This window comes from Stegastes partitus, unplaced genomic scaffold (genome assembly GCF_000690725.1).
Source record: "Stegastes partitus isolate 25-593 unplaced genomic scaffold, Stegastes_partitus-1.0.2 Scaffold1639, whole genome shotgun sequence".
NCBI lineage: Eukaryota > Metazoa > Chordata > Actinopteri > Pomacentridae > Stegastes > Stegastes partitus.
Window position 1 is genome coordinate 48,221 of NW_007579370.1, and position 13,474 is coordinate 61,694.

Below are 13,474 nucleotides of genomic sequence, written 5' to 3' on the forward strand. Positions count from 1 at the left end.
CTGGATATGTGTGTGTGTGTGTGTGTGGTGCCTGCAGTACGTGTACACACACACACACACACACACACACACACACACACAGCAAACATACCCTTGCCTGGTTATCCTCACATCCCCAGAGCAGAGAGCAACAAATTGAAGTAGTTTGTTATTGATCAGCTGTAATGTGTTGTAAGTGCTTTAGCGCCATCCAGAGGCCGAGATCTCCATATAGGATATTGATTTTTTTCTTTTTTTCTTTTGTTTTCAGGGGGTTAAAGCTTTTTTTTTTTTTTTTTTTACTCATAATAATATTATAGAAAGAAAATATCTCGATTTCCATTATTGTAATGAAGTGCAGCTGAATATTCAAGTTTCTGCCGGATGCACTGACTTTGTTTCATATAAGCCATGATTTGATCAGGAAACACCCCACAAAGCGGTGAACGTTCCCGCAACGTTGGCTAACACAACCTACGATAAGTGCGTTCGAAAGAAAACACTTGAATTTAATGTTCAAAGAAAGTTTTAAGGATATTTATTACTTTTAAAAAAAAGTTTCTATTAAGTTAAAAGTGAACTAGGACGGAACTTTTAAGCATTCACAGGATATTTGGTGGATGTTGTGAAATTGTCACATGATTTTCAAAGCAAAAAAACGTTTAAAAACGTCATATGTCAACAAAGGTGGAACATTTTGCCTGCAGTGTTCTGAGGATGTTTTGGGGATGTTGCTGCTGAGAACGTTCTTCTGTAACATTTGTTTCATGATAACAAAGCAAGGACATTCTCATGCAACATTCGGAAAGTTACCAGAACATTTCTAAAGCATCTTTAGAGAACTTTATTCTGCCTTTGAGCAGAATATTTTGGGAACTACAAAGAAAACTTGGCCAGAACTTTGCAAAACTTTTCCACAACATTTTCAGAACTTAAAACGTCTAGAAAGTGATCATCTGCCAAAAACTGCTGCCCTCGTGTCGCTGCATTATTTTACCTGCTCTGTGACCTAAATTGTAACCAAGTCAATTGTTTTTACAGAAGGAAACAGTTTTAAAGGACCAATTCATCTAATAATAATAATTCAACAATTTTTTTTTTATTTATTTTTTTTTTATTCTATTCTACTCTAATATAATGCAGTTTTCCACACGTAAAAAAGTGATTACAGTGTCTGAAATGTTATTAATGGATCTGGAAAAAAAGTTGCTTTCATTCAAGAGCGTTATAATTTAAAGATTGTAGCCCACAGGATAGTTGCAAAAGAGATCATTTGTTTATTTTATGCATAAAACCAATCTGTAAATCATGTTAATTACATTCTAAACCAGAAGAACACTCGGAGAGCGCAGACCTTCGTCAAGCAGCTCATTTCCAGCATATTGTGATTTCCAGCCAATGTTAAAGTCCTGTATTAATTTTATCAACACTATTAGATTCATGGAGAATCAGACCATACCTTTAGCATTTGAATAAACATTGATATCATTAATAACAAGCTGACAGAGTGATGAACAGTCGTTCTGTACTGTCAAATATTTTGTACACTTACGTTATTTCTGCAGTTCCTTACTGGCTTTAAGCTGTTAGCTAACAGTTAGCTAGGTTGGCATAACAACAGCGATGCTATTGCTATCATAGACTACTTTAAGCTAGGTTAGCACAACTATAGCAATGCAATGTAAATGAAACGTATGACTGACTCAACGAAGCACGCGCCAGTCGTCATGACACATGGCAAAGAGAGTTAAAGTGAAACAGGAGACATGTTGAGTCATTGTTAATGTCACAACGTTGTTATGAACTTATCTGTCAGTAGCTCCGCTCAGCCCGCTCCTGTGATGCTGCCTGGCTGTGGCTTCTTCATGTACTACTGAGAAGACAGCGCTGAGGACTGAATGGAGGCAGAGCTCCATCTAGTGGACAAACGGCGCAACGGCAGCATTCTGCACAACTGTGACACTTACCAACATTTGCTGTTTTATGAGAAAATAACCAGACAGTAAAGCCACAACATCACCAAAATGTCATCATCTGTTCATTGTGCCATTATCAACATTTCCTGAAAATGTCGTGAAATTTTCTTCATCATTACTTATCTTGCAAACAAACAAAGAGATGAACACCGGCTAAAACATAACCTCCCTGGCAGAGGATAGCACTTACCAAACACATAAACACTGGAAACAAAATTATACTGACTGAATATGCTGTAAGATGCGCTTTGTTACTATTATTTGCTTATTTGGAAAATATTCAAAAAGACATACTTACCTTTACTATTGTGCACAAAGAACAAACAAGTGGGAGTAGTAGTAGCAGTAGTTGGGTCATAGTCTAATGTTATTTATGCAGCAGAGACCACAAACCATAAATGTAATTTTTCTGTAGTTTCATCAGTTTTAAGGTCCAGTTTACAAGATATTCTCATTAGAAAAGTCATCAAGTACCCAGCGGATATTTAATTTGTTGTTTGAGCTTCAAACTGCTTTTCTTGCAGCATATTAGTCCTGTAGCACTGTACCGCACAGTTTGCACAAGGTCAGCAAACCAAAAAAAAAAGTAAATTAGGTGATACAGCTGTCTAAACAATGATAGAAAAACAAGTCTGTTGCATTTAAATTAATTTATTTCCACAGCATACACGCACACATTCTCTCCCAAGAGATCCTCAATTATTTACAAAACTTTTACACACTTAAAAAATAGTGCACTGTCTCAGACACTCAAGATATATATATATATAATCTTCAAGAATCTGTATACAAGAGATAATTGGCACATCCGAGAGACAGGCTTCTTCAGCAGCTTTGCATAATGTTTCCTTTTAGTCAGAGCGACCATTAAAACAGGCACATTTCTGCAAGTGCAGCTTCAACAAACACAGAGTTCTCAGCTGTAGACTGCTACAATAAAATCCCTTTAAAAAAAACACTCCCAACCAGGGATCCAGCCCCTTTAGTCACTTCAACATTTGTTTTTCTAGAAAATAATCACACTCTCAAGAAAATAATAGTTAGTAGCCGCAGAAAGCCCCACATTCAATTTACCTTTTGATTTCAGAGACAAACCTGTGGTAAACGTAACACACACTTTAGTGCAATTAGTAATGTAAGAGTCTTCATTTTAAAAGTCTACAGAATGATTTCTTTAAAGCATAAAAAAGGACAAAAAAAAAAACAAAAGACAAATATCAGAGGTCAAATGTAGCCTTAAAAAAAAAAACTATTGTACTAACTTTACAGAGCAACAGTGACATCTACTGGTTATAATCATTAAAAGCAGGCATTTTAAAAATGTTCTTGCTTGTATAAAGAAAGGACTCTCTTTGGTTGCCGATCTCTTCTTGTCCTTTGTGATTAATCCAAGCAAATATCGTAAATAAAACAGTCCTGCTCAGCAAATGTCCAAACCAGTGACTTCTTTTTTGATCCCCCACTTCTTTGTGATTTTCAGTTTTTCCTCTCGTCTCCTGGTAAGAAGTACGGGTTCTCGTGGCCTTGGACCAGATACGAGTAACGGGATGGGTTTCTACCCTTGAACGTCTTCATTCCATCTGTGTTGAGATCGTACGATCCCGACTGAAATGTCAGGAGAGGTGTGTTAGTTTCTTTTAGGAGCAAGAGCTTCACACTTCACACATTAAAAAAAAAAAAAAAAAAAGCTCACAAAAAACACACATTCATCCTCTGAACCCCAAACTTTTATCAAAATCACTTTATTTTACATGTCCCTAGTAATTTCTGTGCATTTTATTTGCTCCTGCCACATTTTCACTCACAGTGGGCTCATTTTTTACTGCAATATAAAGTCGTGCACCTCTATAGAAACAGCACAACCATGAAGAAAGAAAAGCTGAATTTCATTTATTTTAGAACTTTATAATAATCTCTATGTTTCCATAACTGTCTTGTATCCGCTCTGTGTAAACGCAGTTGGCAAATTCAGCTGAATCATCATTACATTTTTGTGACACGACTGTTGGCTGTTTTACTTTTAGCTGCATGAAGAAGCAGAATGTTTGGCTTTTTACGGCAACTTTTTTTTTTTTTTTAGATATATTGATCTAAGTGATGTTGGTGAAATATCCCAATTTTAAGCTTAGATTTGTTAAATTTTCCTGATGAAACTCTCACATGAGAGGTGAGATGGTAGCTTGAGGATCATCAGAAAGTTGAAAAACTGACATTTTTTCAGTTTTTTCTAGCTTAATAAATCCCTTTATTCTACATGTCTCACTTAAAAATTTCCCCAAAATAAACAGTTTGCTCTGATCAGATTCTGTCAAACTAAAAAAAATTCTGTGCTGCTCTGCACAGCTGTGAAGTTATAAGTCACTCAGCTTTAACCAACAGTCATGTGACAAACATTTAGGGATGTTTCAGCTGAACTGGAGGCGGTGTTATGGAAACAGATTAAAAATGGAAGCAGAAATATATTTGGGCCACTGTCTTTGTACTGTAATACCTGCGGGCACTTGGAAAAATGTTGCACATGTTGATTCCAAGTTTTTCTCATTTTTTAACAATTAAAAGAAAATGTATATATTAAATATCAAAAGAAGCTAAGCTTTTTTTCTTTTATGATAACCATGGCTGTTCTGTTTCCATAGAGTGAGTTTCCACAGTGAATAAAAACGTTACCGGAGTGAAAAACGCCTAAAAACTCCTTGTGGTTCAGAGGGTTAACCCCAGTTACCAAGGCAGACTGAAAACTACTTGTGACTACTCCCAAACTAACCATCAGATGAGTTTCTTTGAATTGTCACTCACTAGATTGAGCGTTTAGATGAAAGCGCACTGCTTTCCACAACAATCAGAGATCTGTTGTGAAGCTTCCCATCACCTGGAAACACCATCACCTTTATTCCTCCTGAGGCCTGTCTAAATCATCAGCAGGGGGTACATCAAGGCAAATCAGGATGTGAAAGCAAAACTATACCTTACCTTTTTCATTCCTTTCGCCTTCAGCTGAAACCCCTAAAGCAACACACTAGGAGTCAGGCAAAGCAGGAAGCATGGAAGGGGGCTACGTTTCAGTAAGTTTGTTTCATTTCTAGATGATTGGGTTAAACATATGCATTCAAAATATATCATCAACACGTCTAATCTGTCTCTGGAAGGTTTTGTGCCCAGTGACCATGGAGAAGTGGATTTGCAGGTCAAAAAAATCGAGTTGTGTTTGGTAAAAACAGCTAAATTTGGCAGACAAGCAAGTCAAACTTGCACATTGTTGAATATTCTTTTAAAAAACTTTTACTTTTTAACCTAATTCAGCCAGATTTTAACCTAAAGCTAAATATATTTTTCACCTGCAAACGGTCAAATCCATGTTTGCTGAGTGGGTTAATAAGCAAGTGCAGGATGATGGGACGACACTGAACAAACTACAGGCTGATTCAGTGGGTGAAACACTGTGAGTCTGTGTGAGGACGATTGGTGAGGCGACAGAAGAACAACCGCAATAACTCACCAGTCCGTTGCTTTGTGGCTTTTTGTCCACCAGAGCATGAGTGCTGCCCCCTTCTGTCATCTCTATGGGAGCAGCTGCGTCCCAGTTGGAGGTGGCTCGAGGGATCGGGGTGACGCCGGTCGGCCACGGCTGGTTTACGTCGTTGGATGAATATGGACTGCTGCTGCTGAAGTCGCTTTTGTTCTCCGAGCATCTCGTCCTGATGTTCAAAAAGTAGACAATCTCTGGTAGTTAATAATATAATTTTTGGTAATGATGATGGAATTGATCACTGTGTGTTTACCTGGAGCCTTTAGTGCATTATAGTTTACTGTAAATTAATCCCATATGCATCATCCTGTTGCTTTAAATATTGAGCAAAACACTAAATATGAAGGTTGAAAATAAGCCCCCAAAAGTTAAAAATGACAGATTCTTGTTTTTAAAAAAAATAAAAATTATAAGACTGTATATTAGTGTCTGTTTAAAATCAAATGGAATAAAAATATTTTTTTTATTATTTTTTTTATTTTTATTTTTTACAAATAATAGCAAAAATAACAATACACATAGAAACATAAATAAAAACAAGGCTTGCTCACAGGAAACCCAGGGAATCCTCTGATTTGTCTTAAATACCCACTGATATAAAGGCTTGTTTTTAGCCCCATTATTATGTGTTTTTGAGCTGTAAATGACCAAAACCATATTTACATGGGTTCAGTGGCTGGGAGTTTTAACATGCAAAGCTGTTCTATTGTTCATTTTCTGCAAAACAGTATAAATAATAGGATAGCTGCACTACTGTTGGTAATGTTAAAAGGATTCATGATCTTTAATATTCTCACCAGCAGCAGAATATGAGCAGAGCCAGGATGAGGATGAGCAGAGTTCCTCCCAGCACACAGGAGATGACCACGACTGCCAGCAGAGCCGCTGTCAACACACAGTAGTAGACATATTCAGGTTTATGAGTCCTAACATGTGGCTTCTGCTGCTACATCATCGTACTTCAGAAATAGTGTTGCTACTTACAGTCATTGCAGTTGAAGCCGGCATACCCAAACGCACATCTGAAGGAAAACACAGGGAGATTCACATTTTAAGACTGTACTGTATCAGTTTAACCCTCTGAATCCCAAGCAGCATCTCAGATTTTTACTCACTGTGGGCTCATTTTTCATTGTAATCTAAAGTTCTGCACCTCTATTGAAACAGCACAAGCACGAAGAAGGAGTGCCATAGATATTATTAATTACTTGTCATTCTTGTCTCCTATCTGCTCCGTGTAAACACTGCTTGCAGATCAGATAAAAAAAAGTCAGTGAAGTTAGGTCATGTAACTGAAATGGACTCCTTCTGTTTTTACACTGACTGACTCTGATAAAAGCTGTAATTTTGGTGATTTTCCCAACACTGGAGAAAAAGGTGGCTCTACATACTATAGATTACCATTTACATTTTTACAACTTCTACAAACGCTGCATTTTTCACACTACTCTAGACAGATATTTTACCATGCAGAATGTATCTCCCAGCAGCTTGCTCCTCATCTTTTGAGTCATGCTGCATTTGTTTTATTGATCATGTTTTGTTTTTTTCCCTCCTCTCAGTGTCTCTAATTTCCATACTTCTGCCTGCTCTGTGTAAAGTCACCCGGCAAGTTCAGCCCAGTAATAACAGAATTTTCGTGACATGACTGTTGAGTACCTCATTTGGTTTTCTGTTGCATTGAACAGTGCAAAATTTTATTTAATTATTCATTCATTTCATTAGAGTTTGCATGTTCTCCCCGTGCAGCGTGGGTTCTCTCCGGCTTCCTCCCACACAGTCCAAAAACATGTTGAGGTCAATTGGTGATTCTAAATTGTCCGTAGGTGTGAATGTGAGTGTGCTTGGTTGTCTGTCTCTAAGTGTGGCCCTGTGATAGACTGGTGACCTGTCCAGGGTGTCCCCTGCCTTCACCCTGAGTCAGCTGGGGTAGACTCCTGCCCCCCATGACCCTAGTGAGGATTAAGCGGAGTATAGATAATGGATGGATGGATTTGTTTCATTACAGATGCAGTTTATTTGTGGCATTTTTTTTTTTTTTTTGACAGAACTAAATTTCTCACATGACCAGTTAAAAAAACAATGCCTTTTAAATAGGAAGCAGGTTTTGAGGTTGCGAGGGTTAATGGAGTTTAACACTGAATCAACACGGCGGAGCCTATAACGTCTAATCAACATGTCCCCGAAACATATTTACATACCAGGTGCTGATAACACATGCAAAACCTGCCCTGTAAACAGAAAACAAAGTGTGTGTACTCACGGTTGGCATGCATCTCCCACTGCTCTCTGCCCACTTGGACACGCTGGAAAAAGAAACACAATGTTTTGTACAGAGGGACTGAGAATGAGAACATAACAAGCTACAGTTTCAGTCACGGTAGAAGGAAATGTATGCTACGCTTGGCTGGACATGCAGTGAAAACAGGAGCACACAGAGCCTCCTCCTCCCCATGAAATCTGCGCGATGACTATTGCAAACAAGAGAACTGTACGCGGTGTTTATCTGAAGCTATGACGCTATTATTCTTTAACAGCTCTTCCTATAGCTGATCTCCTTGGTCACAACCCTACACATTGAGGCAAAGCTGTGATTCTTCCACGTGTTTCCAGGGTAACATCCTTGTGAAAAAGAAATAAATTAGAGAGATAAATGAAGTGAGGGTCAAGGGTCGGTATGGAGAAAAGGCTACAGCTCTTGACCTTGTCTGTGAGTCTTACTCCCTGTTGTTTCTCTCCTTCATTCCCACACAGACGTATTCCAGAGAGGATAAGAAAGTTTTGTTGCTGTTTTCTTGACTGTAGATCACAAAGGAAAATTTCCCTCAAGCTTATTCTCAGACGCTGCAGGTTGTCAGCCCCATACGTAAGGCTTTACTGATGTATAATGCTATGGCAGCAGAACATTGTAAAGGCTAAATTTTTTTTTAAAAAAGGGTTGTAATCTGCTCATTCAAACACAACACTAGTTTTGTTTAACCCTCCGAACCCCAAGCAGCTTCTAAGCATCTATTAATGCTCCTTTCACATTTTCACTCGCTGTGGGCTCATTTGTCACTGTGACATGAAGTCCTGCACCTCTATGGAAACAGCACAACCATGAACAGAAGTAGAGAGGACCTAAACATGTCTTGTGTGTAGTGTGACAGTTACAATGACATGGATTTGTAAAGGAAGGAAAAACAAAAATTGACTTTCTTTGATGATTTATTGGACAAAACTGATAAAAACCTGGAATCAACATGTGCAGCGTTTACCTAAATGTCCACAGCTGTTACCAATAGTGTATATTTTACTACATTTTTACTTTGTTTGCATACTTGTCTACAATCTGTGATGTGTACACATCCTGCAGTTCGACTAAAAGTTCCTGAATTTTTGCCACTAATAATTTTGCAGATGAGTGCAGAATTTTTTGATTTTTACAGAATATTATTAAAGCAAACTGTTTATTTTTGGTGTAGAATAAAGTGCTTTTGATGAAACATCCTAATTTGATGAAGTTTTCTTTTTTTCTTTTTCTTTTTGAGTTTGCAGCTCTGAATAATTTGACTGATTTTGGCAGGATTTGGGGTACAGAGGGGAAAAGAGCTGTAAAAGAATATTAAATCTCGGTTTTACCTCTGCAGCTGGTGTTTGAGTACACGATGGAGATGTAGCCCTCTTTACAGGAACAAACAGCTCGGCCGTTTGTGTTTGTGCACATTGTAGAGGAGACGTCACAAGGCAATGGCTGCTGCTCACACAGGTTTTTAGCTAAGACAGAGTGAGTATAACACAGATGTATAAGAAAATAACATCCTGGAAATAATGAATAATAAATGATGTACTACTAACTCCATCGACTTGTATAGTATGCAACAGGTATCTTACGTGTAAATGTAGCATTCTTCAGAAGTCCGTCTGAGTTAGCTGCAGCCTGATTAATGGCCTGATTAACAGACTCTTGAGTTGCATTGGTTGTTCCAAAGACATTATTCACAGTAGCTTGCACACTTCCTGGCCTGCAGAATCATAGAGAAGCATTAGCAGACCCTAAAAATCTTTAGTAACAGGCGGCATGGTGTCTTTGTACAGCAGAAGAAAGGGAGAACACTCACTCAAGCTGCACAACATCAGAGCGTATGTACCCCGGCTGGTTTCTGAGGGCACGTTCGAGCTATGAAATAGAATAAATAAGGTTTAATGACAAACAAAGGAGCATCTATGAGAGCTATTCAACATGCTTCGTGACCTTGTGACCTACCACTGCTGAGATCTCAGCCGCGGTTTTCTGGAACACGCTCGAGGACCTGTTGCGCATTTCATTTTGAAATTGCAAGGAGACGATATGAAGCTGGCCTGGAAACACTTGAGCTGAGTGGAGAGGAAGAAAAACAAAGAATATAAAGGTAACAATTTCACTTCCACCACCTTATTATGATCTCTCTTATATCAAGGACATTTTTTCTTCTGAAGAGCCATAAAATATGTATTTTTTTATGTTCTTACCAGGTGTACAACGTCCATCTAACAGGAAGCTGCCAGAGAGACACTGGCAGGTACCATTAAGACAAACGCTTTCAGGTGGACATGAGCCGGCAAGACACACTGACAAGAAATAAAAGAAAAAGTATTCATTATACAACTCATTGTTTTCTCATGTGAACTGATTTTGTGAAACATGCAATATCAGATTCTTTTAGGACACTTGGCGGCAGCAGAAACAGATTGTGAACACATTAGCATATGAGTTTTCATGTTAACATCAAATCAAACAGCACATTTACACATCCAGCATACATAACAACATTATCATTCGTTTTCAGGTTTGTTTCTGGCCACATGATGCATGCAAGTCCTGTACTATCGTCTGGATATAGTCTTATATTCTATTTTAGCTCCATTTTTGGTCTCCGCCAGCTAGCATGTTTTGTTTACCAGTTTGTTTTTGGCTATCTGCTGTGGCCAAAAATAATGACAAAATGTTGCAAAGTAAACAGGTGCACAATTAGCCAAAACTCACTATAATTGGCTATAAAGTCAATGAAAGCTGCAGATTTAGGTGATAATTCTCTGCAGGGGCATCACTATGAGTCAGGTCTCCAGACTAACTTTTTAAACTTTCTTTTAATTTTGTAATCATTCTTTTTCTTGAAGTTGTCTGAAATCATCCGTATTACCCAGGTATAGGCTGTGCTCCTCACTTGCTTAACATCTGCGTATTAAATGACACTACAATTTACAGATGTTTCCTGAACACCTCATATGCAGCCTATAGGTAACGGCAGTTAGGTGGCTGTGCACAGAGAAGCTTTTTGCCTCCACTCAGTAATGGTCTCCACTTATACAATGCTTTTCTACCTTGGTGTTACTCAAAGCACTTTACAATGTTTTGTCATTCACACACACATTCATATACCAATGGCGACAGAGCTGCCATGCAAAGTGCTGCCTGCCATTGGGAGCAACATCGGTTTCAGTGTCTTCCCCAAGGACACTAACTGTGGAGGGGCCGGGAATCAAACCGCCAACCTTGTGATCAGAGGACAACCGGTCTACCACCTGAGTGTGAATGTGAAATAGTGAAATAAGTTCAAATTTAAGATTTTTTTCTACATGGGATGTTTTCTATGAGGGGAGTTGACTACAGTCACAGTCAGTCATTTTCATGTTATTGTCGGACGCCAGATTGTGTTGTAGTTTTTCAGCCCTGACACTATGTTAGCCACCTCGACTAACAGTTTAACTTCTTCTTCTTTACTTGCTCAGTTGGTCCTTACACTCACCTGCACTCTCCTTATCAGATATGTCAGAGACTGGACATTTAACTCTCTACCAGGTTCCTCCTCCCTCGTCCCGTTTTTTTTTTTTTTTTTTACAGACTACAGCAAAAGATAAATGGATAAATGTTTCATGTGCCAGGTAGGGACAGACTGACTGACTCAGTGAAGAGGACAAAGTACTACTTTTAACCACAATGGCTAACGCAGGAGCTATTCATGACAGTTAAAATGGCACCAAAACAAACTAATCATGCACTCACATGACCACAACAACGAGAAATTTGAGCTCTTACTCTCCTAAGAAAATGGGACCTTTTTGGATGCAGTCTCGAGCCCTGTGGGAGTCCACTTCTGTCACTTTGGTTTTATATTCAATAAAATTTCATCGATTTTTAGCTATTTCAACTGTCAGCGCAACAAGTCTTTCCTGTTTTCTCATGGTGAACCATCTTAGCACAAAATGCATGAAAGCAACCATCACTTGCAACATAGTTCCTTGTCTGTGCAGAAGTTACTGTAAATCCAAACAAATCAGTCACATTTTTCGGATTAACCTATGAACACCAACCACACACACAAAAAAGACATTACATACTTTAGAGAAAGGTACAAACCTATGACTGGGGGTGCTGGGGCTGCTGTTATTGTGTTGCTGCTGGTGACAGTGCTGGTAGGGGTGGTGGTGTTGGACGTTGATGTGGCAGTGGCAGTGGCAGTGGCAGTGGTAGCTTCAGTTGAATGCGTCACAGTGGTGGGTTGTAGGGTAGTGAGGCCAGCCACTGTATCATCAAAAACAAGAACCAGTCACTCCAAATTCATTTAAACAGATGTCTAAAGCTGTTATTATGGCTATTTTAAATAGATACATATTCCTGTATAAAGCTGCACAAAGTACAATTGTTAGACACAATTTATGAATGACTTCATTCTCAAATTATGTCAATGAAAAGCTGTAAATTCATTACAAAAGGCAGCCTGCCTAGACTTTAGTATTGTGTCAGTTTACAGACATCACTTATCCTCTACTATGAAGTTCTTTTTTTGTTTTTAGTAAGCTATCCCATGAAGTATTGGATGGATTGTCCTGAAATTTGGTTCTCAGAGCATTAAATGACATCCAACACTGTGTCTAAAGAAAGCAACAATTGTATAGGAGCAAAAATCAAGCCACTATCGGCCATGAAGCAGTCTTCTTGTGCACTGCTCCCAGTGCTCCTGCCACATTTGGCATGCTGCTTGGAAATCCTGATCATTTACACATTTGTAGTTTCGCCATGGACCTCAAACTTGAGAGAAAATATCAAATTCTGTGTCAAACTGATGTCGAACATCATCACTGGTGATGTTGAGTCTATGGCTATAACCCAGAGATGAAACTTTCATGGAAGAACCGTAGTCTCCACAACTAAAGAAGACACATCAAACCAGCATCATGACCAAAAGCATGCTCGTTGTTTTTTTTTTTTTTTTAATTTGACACTCATGGCGTTGTGCACTGTGAATCTTCCGCCTATGGTTGGAATGTTAACGCAGACTTCCCCTTTGGCGTTCAGAAGCATCTGAGGGGGAACATTCGCTACAAATGACCAAATTGTTACTTATGCCATGATGCTAACGTTAAAGACATGAGTTTTTTGACCTGCACCAACACCTCTGTCACTCTCGCCCTAGCATTACATGTCAGATTTGGTTCTCTGCGACTTCCTCCTCTTTCCCAAAGTGAAATTCAAGGTAAGGGTTTTGACACAGTGGAGGAGATTCAGCACATGTCCCACAAAAATGTTCCAAATGGGGCTGGAGCACTGGTAGCAGTTATCGCTACACAAGAAGACAACTTCTTAGGGGATGGCAGGCAGTTTTTGCTTTTAATAGATTCTGAAATTCTTGATCGCACCTCACACATAAAATTTGCTTGTGCAGGTTTACTCATGTTCCTCACATGTTTGACTACATTATTTATAAGAACATACATCAACAAGCTGATAGTATTACCTCCTGAGGTTGCTGTTGAGGGACTAAGGGTGCTGGTATTCCCAGTGGGGGGTGTGGTGCTGCTGCCTGGGGAGGTGCTTGGCGCGAGCGAGCTGGATGCAGGTGGAGTGGGTGTGGGTCCAGCTGTGAGCGTTGTGCTTGTGTTGGCCGTGGAGGACAAAGTTGTAGTGGTGGATGCAGGGGAGGTGTTGGTAGAGTCTCTTGGTGTCGTGGTTAATACAGCTGTTGTGTTGTTG

The 13,474-nt window shown here is 39.1% G+C and overlaps 1 protein-coding gene across 1 annotated transcript; it reads right to left on the minus strand.

Moving 5' to 3' along the window:
- Nucleotides 1-2,590: 2,590 nt before the first annotated feature.
- On the minus strand, nucleotides 2,591-11,925 carry LOC103371754 (protein HEG homolog 1). The gene is made up of 11 exons (XM_008301184.1): nucleotides 11,861-11,925; nucleotides 9,973-10,071; nucleotides 9,728-9,837; nucleotides 9,582-9,640; nucleotides 9,355-9,485; nucleotides 9,103-9,237; nucleotides 7,745-7,787; nucleotides 6,466-6,503; nucleotides 6,279-6,366; nucleotides 5,452-5,650; nucleotides 2,591-3,560 (listed from the first exon to the last, which is right to left on the minus strand). The coding sequence occupies exons 3-11, from the start codon at nucleotides 9,782-9,784 to the stop codon at nucleotides 3,432-3,434; spliced, it is 879 nt and encodes a 292-aa protein (XP_008299406.1). The 5' UTR covers nucleotides 9,785-9,837; nucleotides 9,973-10,071; nucleotides 11,861-11,925; the 3' UTR covers nucleotides 2,591-3,431.
- Between the last annotated feature and the right edge of the window lie 1,549 nt (nucleotides 11,926-13,474).